At 31.3% G+C, this 24,916-nt stretch overlaps 1 protein-coding gene across 1 annotated transcript; it reads left to right on the plus strand.

The window, feature by feature from the left end:
• Window positions 1–17,207: 17,207 nt before the first annotated feature.
• LOC107854296 (adenosine kinase 2) lies at window positions 17,208–23,641 on the plus strand. The gene is made up of 12 exons (XM_016699304.2): window positions 17,208–17,463; window positions 18,255–18,308; window positions 19,919–19,965; window positions 20,077–20,108; window positions 20,407–20,508; window positions 20,709–20,773; window positions 20,972–21,048; window positions 21,126–21,223; window positions 21,306–21,376; window positions 21,455–21,521; window positions 21,601–21,784; window positions 23,268–23,641. The coding sequence occupies exons 1-12, from the start codon at window positions 17,381–17,383 to the stop codon at window positions 23,408–23,410; spliced, it is 1,023 nt and encodes a 340-aa protein (XP_016554790.1). The 5' UTR covers window positions 17,208–17,380; the 3' UTR covers window positions 23,411–23,641.
• Window positions 23,642–24,916: the final 1,275 nt, after the last annotated feature.

Here is a 24,916-nt window from a genome sequence, read left to right on the forward strand (position 1 = left end):
AACATACAAATATATAATCTATGCATCAAAAAAAGCCAACGATATCCATATTGTTTACTTTTGAGTCGAGGTCAAAATGAACTCCTAAAATAAATTTATCAAAAAGGGTAAAATCATAATTTTATATTAGAAACATATTCCCTATACTCATAGGAGTATACATCTGAAAACCCATGCAAAAATGAGGTTCAAATTAAAGAAAAATCATTTTCAAGCTTTACCGGCAAATCCCTCCAAAACCCATTTTAAAAATCAAGAATTTAAAGTTTTTTAAAGATGAGATTGAGAGAAAATGATAATTATAAGATTAAAAACTTGTCCATGAAAGAGATCTCGAAAGCACCTTTGTAATCGTCCAAATCTGAGCTCCCAAGCCTAAGAAAGGTAAAAATAGGGTTTTAATTCTCAACTTGGGTAGAAATCAATAAAATAAAATGAAAGTCCTTCAAAAATAGGCAAATATAAGTCTAAAATGATATACAATAATTCTACGAGAAAACACATAAAAATTATTAAAATCAGAGCTTCCTAGCTCCTAAAATATCAAAAATATGAATTTAGGTCTTATACTTAGCGTTGTAGTTTTCTTTAGGAAGTCCCATAGTAGTAAGGCTTAACAGATAAAGAAAAGGGTGGATAATTTTCCTCGTATAAGGTGACAACCCTAATGAATTGACTATGAGGGTGGCTTTTAGCTACATTAGTGCTTAAATTCCTTAATCGTAATTGCCCATGCTTTGATAATCAACCACTGGCATATTTAGAGTTTGCTCTTCGACCATCCTGGTCCTTAAGACCCAACACTATATTATTCCACTATATTTTCTTTCAAATGAAAAGATGTAAAAGGTGTTGATACGTCCTATCCACATAGAAATTTTACCCTCTACCAAACATTACCCGTGGATGCTACATCCGCTATCACTTTGGATGAAGGATGGAATAAAGGTGTAACGCCCTGAGTTTTTGGTCCTTGAAAATTTTCTGAGTTCTGAGCTTTCTGCCCTAGAAATAACCCACTAAACAAGTCGTAATGTGTCTTTACGGGTCATAGAACCCAGTCGTAATGAGCCTAGAAGGATTTGCCTAAGTCACTGTCTTGATAACGACCAGAGTTAACAAGTTGTATAGACTCCTAACGAGTCGTAAGAAGGGTATTTTATAAGGTGTCCAGTGTAGTGCCTTTATTGAGACTATTAAGACTACGACTTGACCTTACGAGTCATAGTGTTTCATTACAAGACATACGGTGCCAATCGTAGAGGTCCAAAGAGAAGATCCCAATGGGGGTTTTGGTTTGGTTACGACTAGAAGTTCCAAGTTGTAGGGTGACCCTACGAGTCATAAGGTCACCCGTAGCGACTGACGAGTTATTTGTCAAATTTTAATTAAGATATTTTAGATATTTCCCTTCTATCCCACTGATAACCCATGACTTATAATCTTACTTGGAACCCTATTCCCAACTATAACTCAACACAAACTCTTCTTTCTTCCAAATTCTCTCAAGTAACCATATCTAGGGTTTCCAAGAAGTGGGTCATCCAAGGGCTTAAGGGTTGGATTCTTTCTGTAAAACTTGGTATTTCAAGAATGTTCCTCTTTCCTCATTGTCAATTTGTTAAAATATGTTTTAAAGTATTGTTCATGAGATGTTTATAATGGTTTTAAAACAAAGGTTTGGGGTTTTGAATGCTTGTTGTTGGACAATATTTTTCTATGGTTTATATATAATTAATCATGTTTTAAATATGGTTTTAACTTGCGGGTGCATAGGAATGGTGATTAAACTAAGGGGTTATGGTTAACCCCCAATTTGATGATTTTGCATTGATTATGGTTTTGGAAATTGTATGCCCTTAACATGATTGTGAAATTGACAATGAAAAGACTTTTGTCACATAGTTTGATTTACCTACTTGTATGCATTGACGTAAAAAGGATAATAAAGTATGAATGTTTTTTCTTGAAAGGCCCTGATGGCCATGTATAAATGGTGTAATTGGAATCTTGTGGGTCCAGTTGATTAAATAGGTTCGGTATTGAATGATTGATTATTTGAATATCTTTTGACCTATGGGTTCGAGTTCTAGTTAGTTGAGTAGATGACATGTAATGATCATATTAGCTTTCTAGTGAGGTTGGTATGACGATACCAACGGGATGTCTTGGTGTGTAATTGGCTTAATGAAAATAGAAATATGTTTTAAATATTTTAATTAGGCTTTAAAATATAGTTGTGTAGCTAAGTCGTGAAAGTAGAGGTCTAAGTGATCAACACTAGAAACTGCATAGCCGGTGCGAGGGTCGTTATGGCTTGAGGTTTCGAGTCCTCTTGCTTGTGACCAGGTGGTTCAAGTCTACCTTATTGATATTATTATTAGAGGGTTCGATTTCACCTTATTTATATTATTATGTTTGGAGGGTTTGAGTCCCTCATATCATATTTTATTATCGGATGCTTCAGCCACCTCAGTATATGATTAGAAGGTTCGAGTACCCCATGTGTATATATATATAATCTTTCTCCGATTCATGTAGCTACACGCACTGGGGCTCAAACAGGGGTGAGATTTAGGGCCCATATAGCCCTTGGATACTATTATATGATGTTTGAGCTACATAATCTAGGCTAAGTTTTTAAAGTGCACGTTAATCCTTGTTCCCTATCCCAGTATGTGATAGATATATGTATATGTATTTGATTATGTACATTGGATTTTGAATGAGTTTGAAACTGTTGATCATGGTATTATATTATCCTTATCCCTAAATTACATGCTAGGGTTCACCTCGCTAACCATCTTCGGACGCAGTATCCCCACGCGATGCAAAAATTAGATATACTTCTATTTCTCCTGCATAGTGTTTCAGATTCAAGGTCAGTTCATAAGTTAACATTGAAGTGGTGAGCTCCCATACATCGAAAGTCTACTTTTCATGTTTTAGCCCCTTATATCTCAGATTGTATAGACTTATTTTGGCTATAGTCGGGGGAATGTCCCGACACTTTATTGGTATTCAATTTTGGTTGTTTATTTAGAAGTTTTGTTGGATTATTGTGGACTTAGGTGATGTTGGTAGGTTATCTGGCTGGTTTTTAGTTGATGGATTATAGACATGATTTAAATATACTTAAGCTTATCCTCATATTATCTTGTTATATGTTTGTTTTTCATCCAATATTTGAGATGTTATATTGTTTGGTTAGGTCCAGGGGGTAGTCTCCGATTCATGTGGGACTTGAGATACCCGTCACGGCCAGGCCCGGGTTTGGGTCATAACGGAAGGTCGAGGAGGCAGGGAAGAAAAGGTTATTCGCTATTGGATTACCCTTATATCAAACCTTGGTACGGCCTATACAAGATGAATAAAGGTTTTGTCAAGGTTTTGAATAGATGGTACCTATAATCAGACCCAACCAAGAGAACAAGATTCAGAGCAACGACCCCTACAGTTTGGAAGATATCTTGAGAAAAGGTTTTAGTTTGTTTTCATAGAGGTGTGAGACAAAGACTTTGAAAGGACTATTCTTATTAGTATTAAGTGCCACTTTGATCGCTTAAGCGACCTGGTCAAAGGATCAAAATGTCGCTTACACGACCAAAAGTTTTCATACGCGACCATACCAGCACCAACAATTTAGAAAACTTATTCTTGACCTCCGAAACTCATTCAGAACCTATGAACATGTTCCAATAGTGAAATTTGATTGTAAAACAAGTTTAGGATCTAATGGAATCGTCAAATTTATGAAAAAAGGTCATTATCACAAAATTAACCCCCTAGACCCTATTTACACTAGTTTTGAACCAAGGATTAAAATGGGATCTAAAAGATACAAAATCAAACCAACCCAGCTACTAATCCCAATTTGACATTCCAGACTCAATGGCAATATCAAATTTTTTAAAAATGTCATTTTCACAAAGTTGACCCCCAAACTCCAATTTTACAACTTTTCGAACCGAGGGTCGAAATTCAATATAAAAGCCATAAAATCATACCAACTATATTACCAACCTAGAATAGATATTTTGGATCTGCTGGTGTAGTCCGTTTTGCCATCCAATGCACATATCAATAAATATTGGACGAAGTCAATTATAGAGCCTTTATAACCACCAAAAACCATAATTTCATATAAGTCACATTGAAATTCATTGGGAATCATACCAATTATTTCCACATCCCATAAATACCATAAATCAATGACTAGGGGGGTAATATGGTCAAATCACATAGAACTGGATATTTCACAAAAATTATCAAAAATCAAGCTGTTATAATTCAAGAGTCAGACTTATTTTTGAAACACTTGTAGGACAACTTACCAAAATCAACAGAAGAAGTACAAGCTATTATACCGGTAAAGTTCACATTGCCATTCACATGATCCATGTTTTTGACATTATTCCCATGGTTCTCAATTTGAAAGTATTCACAAAGTGTTAATATTGTACTCTTATCAGTTTGGGACTATGTTCATCATGTCGACCTGTATGCTCCTCACTCCTGGATGACATTACATAGATGAAATACCATACACCTCAACCATAAGACCTTTACCTTTGTTGAATCTGAAATTCTGATTGTTGTTGTTTGAATTTTTATAATTGTTGTAGAAACTTCAATGATTTGCCTATGGATAATAATAAAGTATGTAACATTTATATTTGGTATGTCCTGGCTTATTATAGTAGTCACACACCACATGAGGCCTGTTACTATTGTAAGTAGTGGCTTGAGAGTAGTTAGTTCTAAATTTATTATTTCCTCCTGAAAAATACTTTTGTTGAGGAGGCCTAGACCTGTTGGCTCCCCCTAAGCCATTCACACTAAATAAATGTGCCTCCGTATCATTTTCTTAAGCTACTTACATTAAGAGATATAGACTCCATGAATAATTAATTGCTAGGTTTGATTTTACTTTATTTTTCATCTCAAACCTACAATAAGAAGGTTTGTGCTGGTGAAGGCAGTGGATTTATCATGAGAATATTCCCTCGAACTACAATATACACCTCATTTAATCCCATACAAAATTGAATTAGCCTCCTATCTTGTTCTACTTTAAAAATATTTTCCTAAGCTCTATAGTTGTAATTGCAACTATATTATGGTACAAGATCAATGGGCTCTATTCCTTTAGGATCGATGCTTTAAGGATTACATCTACGGATCCAAGACTTGGTCATTTTAGGAGGTCAAATATGTGAATGGAGGATAGCTTGGAAAGAAGCTATATTTGGTGATATCCTCCATAAAAGGAATGGGCGATATCATATTTGGATGATAGCTTGGGGCTTCGAGAGAGTATGGGCATCTATTTTATTGTGCTTTAGCTTACTTTTGGTCCTAATCACTTTTAGGGTCACTTTTGGTCCCATTGTGTAATAAATAGCCCATGGTTATAAATAGCTAGTTTTCTTTCATTTTTAGGTAGTTGATGAATGATAAATGGAAATACACTTGAGTGTGTTTAATGATAACTTTTTGGGAGTTACATTGAATATGAGAAATGTGGGTTGCTCGAGTCCATTGTCGTGAGGTCCTCATAAGGGGTTAATTCTTGTGATGTTTCGATAGAAAGGTCTTCGGGTTTGATATACCCTTAGTTTGTCCTCTCTTGATCTCATTGTGTCAATCTATCTATCTCTTTATTTTCTATCTTATTTCTTCATTTTTAGTATTTTCCATTGTTTGTGTGTCATTTCCATTTTCGTAGTTTTGTCTCGTATCATTTGGTATCAGAGCCAAGCTTGATTTTCTTTCCATGAAGTCAATCTTGGATCTCGTTATGTTGGAAAAACAAAAATCCAAAAAAAAAATCATTATTTATGTTTTTGTCTTTAGGTCAAATTTGAGACTTTGATTTCGTTGTTTTTCTTGTGTTTTGGTGTTAGATTCTGGTTCCGTAACACCATTAGAGTCTAAACCTTGAATTTGAGCTCAATTAGAGGGTTTACCATTGCTGAGAAGCTCAAGTATGAAGGTTGAAGGTGGAGATAAAATCTGAAATTTTGATTGAGAATCTAAGGAAATTGATGCTTGGAATGTGTTTAGAAGCTTGAAAATAGCCTTGGTTCAAAATTTCGTCGCATTTCGATCAACGATTTAAGAGATAGAAAATTTTGAAGTTTTGGTGTTCTTTGTGTTCTTGAGGGAGATTCAAATCTTCATCTTGAATATTCTTCATAAAGGTGGTTTTTAATCCTCAAAAGTGAAGAAAAAAGTATGCAAAGGTATTTGTACAAGTACCTTTTTGAAAGTCCTAAAGAATATTCCCAAGTGAGGGCAAAGGGGGGGACTATTTGAGGTCCATAGTACATTTGCAAGTTGACTTTGGCGGGTGAGCTATGCTGGAAATGCCTTTGATCTGCTGCAGCAGATTAGGTGCATACCAAACCAGTGGAAAACCTTCTCATGCATCCAACCTGCGTCCAAGGTGCGGCCAGCCTGCTGCCACAGCCCCAACGCAAGGGAAGATAGTGAGCACAAGGCCTCCTGTGTCCAACATGCTGCCCATATGCGCCCAAGGTGCGGCCACATCTTAAGGCATCCCCTTTGAACGCACCTCCAACCAATTCTTAATGCACCTCTATTATTTTTGAACACCTTATCAACTTCAAAACTCAACTAAATCAGGTTCAAAACCATTGTTTTCATCTCGGAATTCCTCATTTCATCTCTTTGATTCTTGATACTAATTAACAAATAAACCATAACCTACTTGGTTGTTCAATTAGTTCTTAATTTGTTCTTTATTTTTCTTAAATTCTTGTGCCTTTTCCTTCTTTTATCTTTTATTTTCTTAGTTTAACTCTTGAATTCAAGTCTTTGTACGTTATATGTCTTGTTCGTTTTGTCGTTTTGATTTGTTCCTTTCTTGTTTTGATTCTTGAATTCAAGTTCTTATTTCTTAATTGAGTCGTCCATTGCTATGGCCTCGTGAGTTTAGGTTCAACCTATCTCAAAAGAGGCAATAATAAAATCCTTTATGGATTGGCGACAAGAATTGAATAGTTGGAAGGAGGATGGGTCATGCTTGAAGGGGAACATGGAAAATGTGACATGTCTTACTCCTGAAACTCCACCAAATGTACCCCAACCACCATAATTCCACCAAAAAATACCCCATTACCAAAGACCACATTCGATTTCACCTCAAGAACATGTTCCCTCTACTCAACCCACTACAAACCAAGTTCCCAAAGATATTGTTCAACCAACCCAAATCCAAATTGAAAAGACCACTTCCAATATGGAACCTTTGTTACTCGCTAACCATGAAGCTAGTATTTTACCTACCATCACTCCTTCATTTGTGCAGGTTCATGAACAAAAAATATCAAAGGAGGATGCAAGGAGCATGCCATATGAAAATGAGATTAAAAGCCTAAAGGAATTCTTACCAAAGGATTCCAAACTTGAAAGGTGCAATGACAAGTTGATAAAAGAGTTGGATTCGAGGCGGAATCCTCTTCAAGAAAGGGAGAATGATACAAGATCAATGGGCTCCACTCCTCTGGGATCAATGCTTCAAGAATTACATCTACGGATCCAAAACTTGGTCATTTTAGGAGGTCAAATATGTGAATGGAGGATAGCTTGGAAAGAAGATATATTTGGTGATATCCTCTATGAAAGAAATGGGAGACACCATAATTGTATGATAGATTGGGCTTCAAGAGAGTATGGGCGTCCATTCCATTATTTTGGGCTTTGGGTCACTTTTGGGCCCAATATCTTTTAGGGTCACTTTTGTGCCCATTGTGTAATAAATAGCACATGGCTATAAATAGCTAGTTTTCTTTCATTTTTAGGTAGTTGATGAATGATGAATGGAAATATACTTGAGAGTGTTCAATGGTAACTTGTTGGGAGTTACATTGAATGTGAGAAACGTGGGTTGCTCGGGTCTATTCCCGTGAGGTCCTCATAAGAGGTTGGTGCTTGTGATATTTTTATAGGAAGGTCTTTGGGTTTGATATCCCGTTAGGTTGTCCTCTGTTTATCTAATTGTGTCAATCTATCTATCCCTTTATTTTTAATCTTGTTTTTTTGTTTTTAGTGCTTTTCATTATTTGTGTGTCATTTTCGTTTTCGTAGTTTTATCTAGTATCACATTGTGTTTTAACATGCAGAGTGCTAAATTTCTTCCATAACCTTTTCATCCTATGTGATATCCAATATTTCTAGAGATAATTCGTTTATCTCTTTTTGAATCTGGTAGAGTTTCGCTCCATTCGTCTGATCATATCGATCATCCAACTCTTTTCATAAGTCGCATGAGTCACTTACATATTCCACACTATCTGTAATGTCCTTAGTAAGTGAATTTAGGATCCATGATATGACCATGTTATCACAACTTTCCCATTGCCTATATTGCGATGTCCCTATATCTGGCCTCTTACATTCTCTGTTGATGAAACCTAGCTTTTACTTAACTGAGAGGGATCTAAGAACACCACTCTTCCACAATCTATATTCTACCCCATCAAAAGGAATTGACACCAACGATGCACCTGAATTTTCAGAAGGATGCATGTACAAGAGAGAACCAACATTTTCACTATCAACACCATTAACATTTGCACTATTGGCATCCGTTTGTTCACCATTTTCACCCCTATTACAGCTCAGATTTGATTTTCTCAATAGAAATTAATCAGAAATCGAAGAACTAGGTATGTAAATTCAACACTTCAATAGAAAACAAAGAATGATACAAAACGATATAATTGCAACCCTAAATTGAAGAAGAACTTCTGAAATTTGATGAAAAATACAATGTATATGAATAGAAGAAGATAAGCAAAATAAATACCGATCAAATCAAGTTGAACTTTGATACCACATTAAAATATCTAACTAGTAACTATCTCATAACTGTCAATGAGCTAGACACTACAACTACCACTATCTAATAGAATACAAGGCTAACTAACTAATATAATTCCCCCGTCTCATATTACTTATCGTGTTTGCTAAAAAAATCATCTTAAAATAATTGATATGTTTAACAAGTCAAGAGATAATTAGACATCTTTTTTCAACTTTACCCCTAGTAATTTAATTGGAGAGTAATTAACTTTAATAGTTAATGACAATATTTAATGTGAGTTTAATAGGGTCATATTAGTCAATTTGTACCTCTTATTAATTTCTCCTTAAAAATTGTGTAAAAAACAAATATGCCAAGTAATATAAAATGAAGAGAGTAATAATTAACTAATATTAATAGGGATAAAATGCATGAGATAGCTCATTCTGAGATTAGTTATCTTGAAATTATAGTGTTATTTTTTTCCACATAGAGAGTGGGATAACTAATCCCAAAATAGCTAATTTTGGAATCACAGTCTTATTCTTATTCCATCTTGAGAGTGGAATAACTAATTCTGAAATATCTCATTTTGAGATAACTTGTTTATCAATAAAATGACCCCCAATAGTAAAACATGGCAACAAATACTTGTCTTTTTTTATATGTGAAATATTTTTTTGAAATAATGGACAAGTAATGAAGTAATAGTGAATGGAGAGAGTATTGCATATACAAATCTGTATTTTTTTGGCATACTATTATTTGGCCAGTTTATCAGCACTAATGTTTTATTTATTTTTAGAAACTAATAAGAATCTATATATAATATAAAGGAAGGTCATAGAGGAGGTGATGTGGCACCTCCTAATGGCCTTCATTCATATTTTTCTTTTTTCTCCTTTTTTTGAGATTTTATTTTCAATTTTCTCAATTAACATTATTAAAAATTAGTTCCATGACTCACGCCTCTTTATTTTCATAACATCTACTTTTAATCACACTCATAACATCTACTTTTAATCACACCTTTTCATTTTCATAACATTTGCTCTTAATTACACCTCTTCAATTTTATAACCTCCAAGATTTTTATATTTATAACTCTCAATTGTATGAATTGTTTAGCATACAATTGTATGCAAAAACTACAAGACCCTAATTATCCTCATGGTACTTCATATGGTTCTTCTGCTTCTTTACGTGGCTCAAATTTCAATTGCAACCAACCACAATACAATTGACAATAGTAGTGCTTCATTCCTACTACAATATGATAAGAAAAATGTGCAAACTATATGAAATATAAGAAGTAAGTTGTGGATTGGAACATTCCCCACTTTATTGATTTTCTAATCCATCACATGCATGGCAAGAGAAGGGAGATGTGTGGCTAGTCATTGGATGAACCTGTTTATATGGGAAAGTTGTCATACTGAAGGTTACATAAAATATGTATTATGTTCTATGGACAGTTTTATATTGTCTATCCACGTCCAAATTTACTTGTGAACAAAATCTTAAATTTACACTCTACTAAGAAGAACGTACATTTTCCTCCGTCTGTAGCGATAATCTTCCTTTTGTCTGAATATTGAAGTTTACTTATTATGAATCATAAATTGAGATCCAAATGCATAATAACTCTTTTATATTTGTGAGTTGAATTTATTGAAAAGATGCATCATATTGCATGTTAGTATTTCTCGATTTGTGTAGATTGTCATGTATTTTTTGGCATAATGTGTATGTGCAAACGCATAAAATCAAATGCTCGGAGAGTTTCGATCTTGACATCATTCAAGACTTTTATTTTTTGTTCTAAATGATCTTTATTTCATCTTTTGCACATTGTGTGAATAACATCACAAACATTTCTTATGTGATGCTTTGTTTATCATAACTGATATTTTTTTGTTCGTCTTTCCTTCAAAGCAACTTAAAAATTTTTTACCAGGGTACTCATTGTTACTACTTCAACTGTCAATCCCGTTTTTAAATCAGAGATTACACAACCATCTTACTTTGTTCCACTGATTTTTCTTTCTAATTTGGACGACCTTTTTATTGTTCATCAAATTAAATGGAGTCGCAAGTTATGGTGGGGAAAAACTAAAGGAGGTATATCAAGTGTTTTGTTTCAAGTCTATCTCGATCTTCTTATCTGAGTCTCTGGTCCAATCAAGTGAAAGATAAAACTTTATTGCACAAAGATGACAAGGTGCGCGGGTAGCAAAATAATTATCTATTCCCGCAAAGAAGCAAAAAGATAATTATATAAGGATTGCAACGCAAAGTTGCTACATATTCTAAGCCTGCATATAGGCTAGATATTTTTTTTCGTCCAGTTTAGTAGAGTTACTTTTGAAGAATTAATTACTATGTTTATGAAGTGTGAAACTTTTTTTTTATTTCACATGAACAATTTGATTAGTTTCAATCAGTATGTAGAATAACTTATGGATTACTTTGTATTTATATAGTATGTTGCTATTTATCTAACAATATCTAACTTTAATCATGCATCTACCTTTCGATGTTTGGTGTATCAAGAATTAAATTGGATTATCTATATTTATAATATATTAAAAGTATGAAGACTCTTAGAAAAGTGATTTGAACTTTTTGTGATTTGAACTTTTTGTCCTTCTCTCCTTTAGACAAGATTGTCTTTTAACTATTTTCTTCAATTTATTATTTAATTACTTTTATATTAACTAGACTCCTAAAATATATGAGACTCCTAAAACATATGGAAGGAGAATCAATTAATATTTTCCTTTGTACTAATCAATTAGAAAAATGCTCCTAAAATAGGACTCTATTAAGGAAATACTTTTCTAAATATTTGAGATGCACGATAAACTAGAGAAGAAACAAGTTTACTTAATGTGAAAATATGATTGATGCTCATCTAACTTGATTCGGTTGCATGTCTAGATTGATGAATGCTCAATTTTCTAACCCTCAACTTCTTCACTATTTTTGTCAACATAATAGAATTCAACGTGTACATATATATATATATCTTCTTTGTTTTCATTCAAGTCATTCTTTAGTGTCAAAATTGTCCCTCAAACAAGAATTATTTTCATCAAAACTGAAGTTTTGTGATTACTATTATATTATTTTGTTGTAGTTTCAGGTCGTAGATGAATTTACAGGTGGTAGATGAATGTTGGTCGGCTTTGAGAAAATTTTTTTGGTAACTATTAGGCTTAATTGTATTGTTTTTATAGCTCTATTTTGAGAATTGTTTTGTGTAAAGGTAAAGTTTAGTTGTATTATTTTGATATCTCTATTACCGTATTATTTTGTTATAGTTTACAGGTGATAGATGGGTATGTCTTTGAGGAAATTTTTGTGTAAAGATTAGATTTAATTATATTGTTTTGATGTCTCTATCATCGTATTATTTTATTGCAGTTTACAGGTGGTAGATGAATGTCAATCGATTTTGAGAAATTTTTTTGGTAAAGGTTAGGTTTAATTAAATAAATTCTCCAAAAGATGTTGAATTTAATTATTGTATTCATCTTTATTATTTAAATAAATATTATGGACTCAATAAAGTGAGGTACTCGGGCGAGGTGTGTACACCTAAACTAGTTTAATGAAAAATTAGAGCTTCTTTACAGTTTTAAGATGTAGAGTGTTTGAAGCATAAAATTGTACCATGAAAATTGAATATCATTTAAACTTTACTTATATTTGTTATTTGATCAATACATATGTGTGAAAAATCTTTTTTGTCTCAACTAAATTTATAAACTATCATTTTAAAATTTTACTAATATGTTTTTCTATTATATAGAAGAGGTGGTTTCGACCACCTCTCATGCAATTACCAAATAATTCCTCCACTCTCACTTAATTACATATCATGCCCCAATATATAATAATTCCATTATTTCATCATAATGGTTTAAATATTTAATATATTCTATTAATTTATATTAATTAACTATAACTACATATTGAAAGTAAATTTTATTTATTTATTTAATTGGCTATTATGTTCAAAACTAATTTGTTACCACAAATCACAATAATTAATAACTTAAAATATTTAAAAGACATTTAGAAATTTGATTGACTCTCATTAGTTACTATTATATAGAAGAGGTGGTTTCGACCACCTCTCATGCAATTACCAAAAAATCTCTCCACTCCCACTTAATTACATATCATGCCCCAATATATAATAATTCCATTATTTTATCATAATAGTTTAAATATTTAATATATTCTATTAATTTATATTAATTAACTATAACTACATATTAAAAGTAAAAAAAACTTATTTATTTAATTGGCTATCATGCTCAAAAATAATTTGTTACCACAAATCACAATAATTAATAACTTAAAATATTTAAAAGACATATAGAAAATTTATTGACTCTCATTATTTTAGCAATGCCACATAAATTGAGCTAAAAGAAAAAGTACTGCAAATCATAACAATTAACAACTTAAAATATTTAAAAGATATATAAAAATTTTAGTTGATTCTAAAAATTGTATCAAAGCCACATAAATTGGGACACAAGGAGTAAATATATTATTTGATAATTACGTAAAAATTACTATAAATCACAATAATTAACAAGTTAAAATATTTTTTAAAAAATAGATAAAAGTTATATTCAACTCTCAAAATTTTATCGGTGCATCATAAATCATGAAAAAATAAAAAATTATCTTAATTAATTACAACTAAATATTTAAAGTAAATCAATTTTATTATTTTAATTGACTTTTATATAGAAAATTAATATTTTTATTTATTTATTTATTTTAGTAAATTTAAATTTTAAATTTTTTTATTGCTTATATGGAAATACTAATATTTAAACTTCACTTTAAATTTTTAAAGTACAAAATTAATAAATTTAATTTAATTAAATAAATTTCTAATGAATATTTTCTTAGAATTAGTGTTGGGCCAATATGTATTAAGTTAAAAAGAAATAAAGAAAAATATATAGTAAAATTTTATTATTGTGAAAGATAAATATAATGCACTATCCAATAATGTTTAATACTATCATATTTTGCATATGCAAATATAGCATCCCATATTTAATTAATATACTATTTCGGTGAATTATCGATGATTACTATTGGATATTATAAAATTATATTAATTTTTATAGTAATAACATAATCAATCACTCTTAATTAATTATTATGAGTCATCTAAGTATTAAGAAAATAAATAATATTTAATAAAAAATAAAATAGACATAAAATGCGAAATTAACTCTTAATATTTTAAATTAAATTTTCGTCTTTCAAATAATGATTTTATTATATCACTCCTTATTATAAGTCATTTATGTATTAGAAAAATAAGAATAACAAAATGATATGTCAACATAAAATATTTGATTGACTATCAAAATTATATTACTGCCACATAAATTGGAACGGGACAGAAGAAGATATAAAGCAACATATATTATTTGAAAAGGAAATAAAAAGTACTGTAAATAACAATAATTAACAAAAAAAAAATTTTAAATGGACTGATTTCTGCTTCAGCTGCTTCAATCGTGATTTTAATGTATCATCCATAATTAATTATTATAAGTCACTTATGTATTAAAAAATTAATAATATTGAATCCATGATTTTACTATATTACCTAAAATTAATTATTATAAGTTATTTATGTATTAAAAATAATTAATATTTAATTAAAAAATATAAAATAAACATTTATGACATGTCTGATTAAGTTGCTTCAATCGTGATTTTATTATATCGCTCCTAATCAATTATTATAAGTCATTTATATATTAAAAAAATTAATAATATTTAATAAAAAAAAAAGTAACATAGACGTTTATGACATGTCTGCTTCAGCTGCTTCAACCATAGTTTTACTAAATATCACCCCTAATTAATTATTATAAGTCATTTAAGTATTAAAAAATTAATAATATTTAATAGAAATAAAATAGATATAAAAATGATAAATTAACTCTTGATTTTTTAAATTAACTTGATGTCTTATATGATATCTACTTAAATTTTTCACAAGTAATTTTTATAGTAATTTTGTTATGTCACTTCTAATTAGTTGTTGTAAGTCATTTTTAAGACATTTATACTTCGCTGCTTCAGTTGTGATTTTACTATATCACCCCAAATTAATTATTATGGTCATTTAAGCATTGTGCCACATAAGTTGAAATAAAAAAAATATTATAAATCACAATGATAAAAAATTTAAATTATTTAAAAATATAATTGGCTATCGTCGACACAAAACTCTGGACAAAGAGAGTAGCATATATTATTCTAAAATTACATAAAAAGTATTATAAATTACAATAGTTAACAACTTAAAATATCTAAAAATAATTTAATATGTTATATATTTCAAAAAAAATTACATGAAAAATACTAGAAATCGCAATAATTAACAACTTAAAAAATTTAAAAGATATAAAATATTTGGTCGACTCTTGAAATTATATTACTGTCATTGAAATTGAAATAGAAGAAAAGTATTATAAATCACAATAATTAAAAACTTAAATTATTTTTAAAATATAATTGACTATCAATGTCACAAAAATTTGGACAATAAAAGTAACGTATATTAATTTGAAAATTACATAAAAAATATTATAAATTACAATAGTTAACAACTTAAATTATCTAAATACATATTAAAATAACTTATGTTGAGCTCATGATAGATTCCGGATGAATCCTAGAAAACATATGCAATTCTTTTATTAAAATTTTTTTATCTAAATATATCAAGATTGAAAAGACAAATAAATATCTTAATGTTGGGCCCGTGCTTATATGGGTCATGCTCCTCTAATTTTTCTATATTATAGAAAATGTGGTTTCAACATGGTAGCTTTTTGTCTTTAAATTCATACTTAAGGGTATTAAAGTCATCACAATAAATTATAAGCTCAATTCAATTATTTTTTGTGCTTTGATTTTGGAACCTCATCAAAAGTTCGAATAAAAGTCCATATTTTTCTCTTTAATTACAAGCAATGCAATGTACAAAATTTACCATAATACCACCACACACTGCCTTGCATATCTTTGTACATATGTAGGCCTTCTATCTTCCATTTATTTTTCAATCTTATTTATCTTTTTTATGTATAAAATTGTTTCAAATATATTTAAGTAAATTTATTAGTAGGATGATAATTTATTGTAAAAATTAATTATAATTGATGCAATTAAATAAATTTTATTCTTTATTTAATTTCATATCAAATATATAATTTACTTTCTTTCTTATTTGTTACTACAACTTCACCTAATTTAATTTTTTCCTAATATATTCAATCGTAATTTTACTATATCACCTCTAATTAATTATTATGGTCATCTAAGTATCATGTCACTTAAATTGGAGTAAAAAAAGTTTTACACACTAATTAAAAATTAAATTATTTAAAAAAATATAATTGACTATTAATGACATAAAACTTTAGACAAGGAAAATAGCATATATTTTTAAAAAATTACATAAAAAATATTATAAATTACAACAATTAAAAACTTAAAATATCTAAAAATAATTTGATATATTATATATTTTTAAAAAATACTATAAATCACAATAATTAATAACTTAAAAATTTAAACGATATAAATATTTGATTGACTCTCGATCCCGGATGAATCTTAGGATATATATGCAATCCATCTTTTTTTAAAATTTTTGTTTAAATATATCAAAATTGAAAATGCAAGTTCTAATATAGTACATCAAACAGTATATAAGAAATAATGTAAGCATAAATAATACCAATATTATTAATACAAATATTATTAATGCAAATATTATTAATACATTCTATCAACATTATTTTTATACACTCTAACAAACGACTTCACATTTGAAAGGAAGGAGAATATACAAAAACAAAGTTCAATAAAATATCTACATAAGTATGTTTTATTCTGTTCTTAAAGTCAAATAATTTAAATTAATATGAAAGATAGTTCTATATAATTTTTGAAACACTTAAAATTTAAATTTAAAATATTAATTTAGTGAATACAGTGCGGATTATTAACTGCAAGTGATGTAATATGTAATGACTAGATAACCCTTTATTTTTTTCAACAATTATTCTCTATTTTATACAACATATTTTCTACTTAATGTAGCAAATCTTAATCATATAATAAAATATATAGACTTCTATATACATCGAATTTTATTATTTATATGAGTAAGTTATACATAACTATCTTGTAAGACTTGACTCCTTGAAAAATATTACTAAGCAGTTAATATATTTTATCTATTCATAATTCAAACTAATATCAATTTAACTTACTATATATAATAAAAATATCTTAACGTTAGGTCCGTGCTGACACGTTCATACTCCTCTAGTTATAATACATTCACTGGTTAATTAATTAAAGTTAAACAATAAGAGAAGGTGTCACCATCACTTACCCACCATTCACCAACACCAACGGTGTTTCTATATAGCTTCAAGATCTGCAACAAACTCCATAACTAATAAAAAAAATAAAACATCAAAAATGGAGTATGAGGGAATTCTTTTGGGTATGGGTAATCCATTGCTCGATATCTCTGCTGTTGTCGATCAAGATTTCCTAAACAAGTAAGTTATCATATTTTTTATTATAATCACAGTGTCCGGATCAGCTTGCACACATTTCCATTAATTCCATCACATTTTTTTCCGCACATTTTTAGCTAATTAAAAACGTTTAATTTTGTGTTTTATTAGTTTGATTTCACAGATCATGATCCTAGATATTTATTTATATACTTTACACTTATTGTTATATTTCGATTTTCAATCTTCGTATTCCTGATATGCTTTCTCCGTTCCAAAATAAGTGGTGTTTTAATCGTTTTATTTTGTTTCAAAGTGGTACTTTAGATAATTAAAAAGATATTAATGATGTTCTTCCAATTTTTCTTTTTAAATACTCCTCTCAAATTACCATCCCAAATTGAGATGGCACATTGAGTAAGAAAAATAATTAATCACTTGGTTAGTTTATCATAGTGCTCCTATGATATTTACATTATTAATCACTTGGTTAGTTTATCATAGTGCTCCTATGATATTTACATTTTAATTTGAAGAAAAAATAATTAATGCAAAGGATAAAATATGAGAAAACAAATTATCTCTTCTTGATTAATGAAAAAAGACAAGTAAAATAGCAAATCAAATTAGGAAATTTGGGACGGTGGGAGTAAAGAGAATTTTACATAACCGAGAAATTATATTAATGAGGGAGTATTGTCCATTGTTTAGTTTTCAGTTTTCGAGTGAAGTTGTATAATAGTTCGTATAATCATTACTTTTACCTGGATTTGGATACAAAATCATAGTCTTATTTGAATGATATGTTTTTCTTTTTTTCTTTTATACCTTAGGTACGATATCAAGCCGAACAATGCTATTCTCGCTGAGGACAAGCACTTGCCAATGTAAGTTTACAGTATTTCTTTTTATCTTAACTCGTTGTATCTATCCACATTTCATAGCTTAGGATAGGACCCTGTATTTTGTGTTTGTGTAGAGGGTTAAGGGGTAAGAGTGCGTCGGTAACAGTAGGGGAGCGTTCTTTTGTTTGTGTCTGGAGTTTCTTGTTCGGTGGTGTTTGAGTGATGTGTATGATTTCGGATAGATAATTTTTAGTATTATCTTGTGGCTGTAGTGTTTTCTGTATCAGCTAGGGGTGTTAGTTTATTTTGCATACTGTACTAATTTATATGCATTTATGTTTTCTGTTTGTTATACTGTTATCGGTCCTAAGCCGGTGATCTATCGGAAACAGCCTCTCTACTTCACCTGAGGTAGTGGTATGGTTTACGTACACTCTACCCTCCCTAGACCCCACTATGTGGGAATGCACTGGATATGTTGTTGTTGTTGTAGATTCTCAGGCAGTGAACTACAAAATTGTTTTCTTTTTACGGACTGTCATTTGGGTAATGTTATCGGGAGCGGTTGATTGTGATTGTCACTTATGTGCTGTGCAAAACACTAGAGAACACTTCTAGTTCCTTTCTAATAGGAAAAAATGACAACTTTATTGAGATATAAATGACCTTGTATGATATAGATGGAATACATCATATTTCAGAGTCATTAATAATGTATTTAAGGATATATCTTAGCCTTGGTGGATATAGTTACCTGGTACCTGTTGTTGGTGGTAGGTGGTAGGTATCTCGTGAAATTAGTCAAGGTTCTGATTCGGACACCAGGGTTATCAAAAAAAAAATTGTATGTACGGATAAAAATTGTTTGCAATTTGATTCTGGCAATGAAGATTTTATTCAAAATTATTAGTTGAAGATTGATTATAATATTTCTCACTATTATTCCTGATTTCATGTGTAAACTTATAATAAATGGATCGCCTAATAGCTTATCCGTATTGAATCATTCTTATACACCATATAATTATTCTACAAGCTAAAGTCAACACAAAGCCAATAAAAAGCCTAGTTTGAATCGATCTGTGCTCATTTTATTTCAAATTGAAACTTCTAGTCCCAAATCATAGATGATATCACCTAGCATTATCATTGAATATGCAAATGCAAAAGATTCAAGCCATATTATTGCGGGAAACTAAGACGTGGTGCCATGGTTTCTTAATAATTCACTTTAAATCACCCCATCATCACATCTTTTGAATATGGATTAGTCAAAAATTAATAAACTTTGCATGTGAAATTGGAAATGCCAGCATTGTCTTAAAAATCACTATATTTCTTCTATGGATAAGCATTATTGCTTTCATAAGTGCATGGATGGCCGCAATGCACTCTCATTCAAAAGATACTTGTGCAGATATTTTTCTGGTTACAGTTAATCTTGTTCCTGGTCAATATAAATTGTTTCTTTTAACGATGTTCCTATTACTTAAAGGCTAGGTCTTTACCTTGCTGAATAGTTGTATGTTTTGAATACAAACATGAAGAGAGTCACTAGAACTTTATCTGGTGAAGAAAAAAGTTGGGTCGTTTGCCTTAACAAAAAATCTGCTTGTTAATTCAAAATGTTGATAAATAATTTTATATCCTAGGTATGAAGAAATGACATCCAAGTATAACGTTGAATTCATTGCTGGAGGTAAATGGCCATCACTTGATCCCTTGCTTAAAAACATCATTCTTGATCATATTTTGCGTTGACGATAGCAGGACACACTGAACACCTCGTCTTTTCAATTCTGAATTGCAGGTGCAACTCAAAATTCAATCAAAGTAGCTCAGGTGTGTTGTCATTTTGTTTTTTCCGTTGATTCTTGCAATCTTACATGGCCTATTTAGAGCTTGTGTGGATTGGCTTGTTTAAGTATTGTTAAGACAAAATAGCTTTTAAGCAGTTTTGTAGTGTTTGGGTAAGATAAAAAAGCGCTTTTAAACACTTGTTTTTAAACCAAAATAACAAAAATAGGCCAAAAGTCTTTAGTTAGAAATCCTTAGGGCTTTTGTATTATTAGCCATAAGTTATAAACACATCCAAGTAGGCTCTTAGTCTAGAAGAATAACTTCCCGTTTTCATTTGCAGTGGATGCTTCAAATCCCAGGTGCAACAAGTTACATGGGCTCTATTGGGAAGGACAGGTTTGGGGAGGAAATGAAGAAAAACGCGAAAGATGCTGGTGTTAATGTAGATTCTTTGTCTCTAATTTTCTCCTTGTCTGGTTTTTTGCTTTTCTTCTTTTTCCCGGGGTGGGGGTGCGGTGTTATTGTTAATACTTTCAGATTTAACAACTCATCGTTTAGCCTTTGTCTTGCTATCATTTGGAGTGATAACATGGTAAAGAGAGACTTTAATTTTAGATGTTGTTTACACATTGATGCATTTAGGTTCATTACTATGAGGATGAGAGTCCAACCGGTACTTGTGCTGTCTGTGTGCTTGACGGCGAAAGGTTAGTCTAGAGAAATTTGCTCTACGTTTTACTCCTTGCTGTTTTGCAATTAAACTCTTAGCTTATGCTGACTGAAAAGGAGGGTAAAGAAGAAAAGATCATTGTTCAACTAGTAAAAGCTTAAAACATGATAAACTCATGTATCTCCAGATTTCAAATGCTAAATATGAAATGATGTTTGGAAACAAAATTTTCCAGGTCGCTGGTTGCAAACTTATCAGCTGCAAACTGCTACAAGGTTGACCATTTGAAACAACCAGAGAACTGGGCTTTGGGTAAGAAGCCTTTTAGTTCTTGTTGTTCTATGCATATATGTAATTTTCATGTTGAACTGATGTTTATGTGTATACAGTGGAGAAGGCCAAATATTTCTACATTGCTGGATTCTTTCTCACCGTTTCTCCGGAATCTATTCAGCTTGTTGCTGAGCATGCAGCTGCCAAAAACAAGGTCTGACAGTTGACACGTTTGTGTTTGATTTTTTTTGTAGTTTGAAATGAAACAATCATGTAATTTTTCCCAATGGCTGCAGGTTTTCTCAATGAACCTTTCAGCACCATTTATCTGTGAGTTCTTCAAGGATCAACAAGAGAAATTCTTGCTGTAAGGCCAACATCCCACCTACTTAAGGTTACTTGAAGATCGAAGATACTGATTAGGACTTGCATCTCTTGTTTTCAGGTACATGGACTTTGTCTTTGGCAATGAGACAGAAGCACGAACCTTCTCTAAAGTTCATGGCTGGGAGGTAATGGATGCCTAGAGCTCCGGTTTCTCAAAGTTATTAGGATTTGTGTTGTATAGCTAACTTATGCTTCAATGACCAGACTGATAATGTTGAAGAAATAGCTTTGAAGATTTCACAATGGCCAAAGGCATCAGGAACACACAAGAGAATCACCGTCATTACACAGGGTGCTGATCCAGTTGTTGTGGCTGAGGATGGGAAGGTGACACTGTTCCCAGTAATTCTGCTGCCAAAAGAGAAACTTGTCGACACCAATGGTGCTGGTATGTGGTTTATATTAGTTTTGCTTGTTTCTATTGCAGTAGAATTAAACTACCCTTCATTTAGTGGAAAATATATGCTAGTCCCAATTAACTGGTAATTTGCTTTGAAGGGTTAATTTCAGTTGATCAATGAACTTTATTCATTTTAACACTGAAGTCACAACACTTTTTTTTCATGTTAAAGCAACTAAATTGAACACACTATAAGTTACAAATTTGTTTTCTTCTCATGTTTAAGTAACTAAACTCTACTCACCATTACTATAACAGTAAAATCGCTAAACTTTACCCACTATAATGTTCCAACTTACCCATCAAGATGACTATACACATATGATTGATAAGTTTTGTGACTTTAGTTTTCATGGATGAAGTTAAGTTACGTTATTCTAACGAAAACTAGTGCTTATTGTTATCCAAGATTGGGGTAAGGTCTGTGTACACCTCACCCTCACGAAACCCCTTTATGGGATTACTCGGGGTATGTAGTTCTTGTTGACTGCTAAAAGTGCACCCATTAATGCATTTAACTAGTGTCTTTTGCCTATAATATTCAAACTAAAGCAGGTAGAAAGCAGAATAATATTCAAACTAAAGCAGGTAGAAAGCAGAATTCTAAACTTTGGACTTCTCATTTACCAAACTATCAAAGATACTTTGCAAGTTTCTTGATTCAAAAGAAAACAAGAGATATTTTTGCAGTTTACTTTGTTTCTAAAAATTACTTTCAAAAAGTTTTACAAGTTTTTGGAAATCCAAAGTGTTATACCAAATTTTCAAGTCGTGCACAAAATATTCCATTTCTTGTCTGTCTCTAGACTATCTTCTACAGAAAATACTTCTTTAGCTAAAGTTTAATGAACTTATTGGCTTAGAAATGAGATTATTCGGGAGAAGGTGGGAGTGGCTTCGGTAGAGGACAAGAAGCGAGAAGAGAGGTTGCAATGGTTCGGGCATGTGATGAGGAGGGGCATAGATGCTCCAGTTCGAGGAGTGAGAAGATGGCTATAGATGGTTTTAGGCAGGGTAGAGGTAGGCCGAACAAATATTGGAGGCAGGTGATTAGACATGATATGAAACAGTTAAGGTAGAGGGTTAGTGGGTAGTAGTTCGTCCGTAATAGTAGGTAAGAGTGTTTTTGTTTGTATCTGCCTTTAGTTACTTGTTTGTGGTGTTTCGGTGTTGTCTTCGATTTCGAATAGATAATAGTATTACCTTGTGGGTGCCTTGTTTTCATTATTATCTAGTGGTGTGGTATCCCATTTTTGTTGTGTGCTTTTATGTTTTCTGTTTGTTGGTTAATTATACTGCTATCTGTCCTGAGGCGGGGGTCTATCGGAAACAGACCCCACTATGTAGGAATACACGGGGTATGTTGTTGTTTTTGTTTTCCTTGTACGCTCTGCTCTGTTCTATAGAACTTTTGCTTGGTAGACAAATCAAGAATACACAAATTACATAATTTGCGTTTACACTAATGTAGGTGATGCATTTGTTGGAGGATTCCTTTCACAATTGGTCCTAGAAAAACCTATTGCAGATTGTGTAAAAGCAGGGTGTTATGCATCAAACGTTATCATCCAAAGGCCTGGTTGCACATATCCTGAGAAGCCCGATTTTGAATGAGGGATTTCCCTCTTGTGGGCTTGTCATGCTCTTACTCCAATTAATCAGAAATATTTTCTGGTTTAGTATTCTTATCGGGTTATGCCAGTTGCTAAGGTATATCCATATCACAATTCTCATCCCATATGTTGCAAGGCTTTAATTACTTATATTTCGTCATTTGAGAATAACATTCTATTGTAATTGTGTTTTATTGCAATTACAATGGTTCTATAGTTTTCTTCCGTTCTATATTTATTATTAATGTCTTGTTAAATTGTTCACAAGTCCTTTCGGATTGGCAAGACTTGAGTATGTTGTTCAATTGCTCTTAGATGAATTAAAAACATTTTTGGTCCTTATTTAATCTCAAATACATACATGCTTATACTGCTACACTAAGTTATCCTAAGTAGCTAGAGATAGGGTTGAACCGGAGAAATTTTCGGATTGACTATTGAGTAGTTGTAAATATAAGGTCTGAAGGGCGATGGATAAATTCAATTGCATATTATTTTTTTTACTGAAAAAATTGACCTCTCATTTTGAGTATTTGTGTTTATGTTTTGAGATTTTCTATAAGTTGGTATTACTATTGAGGACTTGATGTGGTTTGGATTTACTGTAACAACTCGACCCCTCTTTTTGAACATTTGCGTTTCAAATAACGTTTTGAAACTTTGATCAAGTTTTAGTTTTCACTTTCAAGTAATGGATGTGAACTCTGAAGCCCTGCCCTTAACATTTGCCTAAGGCTCTACATACGCACATGCAACCTTAATATATTCCCTTCTAACCATTGCGATCTTTTAAATACATGAAAGTTGTTAGAGACTAACATCAAATTAGACATATTACAAATTTTAATAAATCATGAACAAACCAAAAGATAGCATAATTTGTAAAATGAGTTGCAAACAACCTGATTTTAACTGCCTTTCTTTATTGGCTCTTGGTATCCGTAACACACCGCACATCCCAAGCGAGCTGACGAGTTTTAGTTGTTTAGGCATCGTGCGCTGACATAGGTCATCATGGAAGCATGTGATGCGTTGCATGCCCTAAGAGAGGTAAAAGAGTTTAACAAGGTCTTGGGGTCTAGCCTATGGGTGATGGCTACAGGCGTGCCATCAATGTCAATGCTGCATGTTCTTGAGCAGTAGTTAGAATCTTAAAATTTCGGGTGAAAGACTCATCCATCGGACTATTTTTTTAATATACTTATCAAGTTTGGTTCCATTCAGAGTTCGTTCACCTATGGCCTATGGGATTGAGTGAGCCAAGGAGTAGTGGCATTATCATAATTAGTTGGAAGATTTCGAAGGCTATATCTCTTTCTACATGTACATATACCGTATTGATATAATTCATATATCATATTAATACAGTTCGTAAAAAAAAATAAAGCAGACAATTTATGGATAAAAACTGTATCATTGTTAAATAGAATATGCATTTTTAATATGATGTGCATAGAATTTGTATCATTATTGTATAATATGTGTATGTGTTGCATATAGAAATTGT

This window comes from Capsicum annuum, chromosome 10, assembly GCF_002878395.1.
Source record: "Capsicum annuum cultivar UCD-10X-F1 chromosome 10, UCD10Xv1.1, whole genome shotgun sequence".
Lineage (NCBI taxonomy): Eukaryota > Viridiplantae > Streptophyta > Magnoliopsida > Solanales > Solanaceae > Capsicum > Capsicum annuum.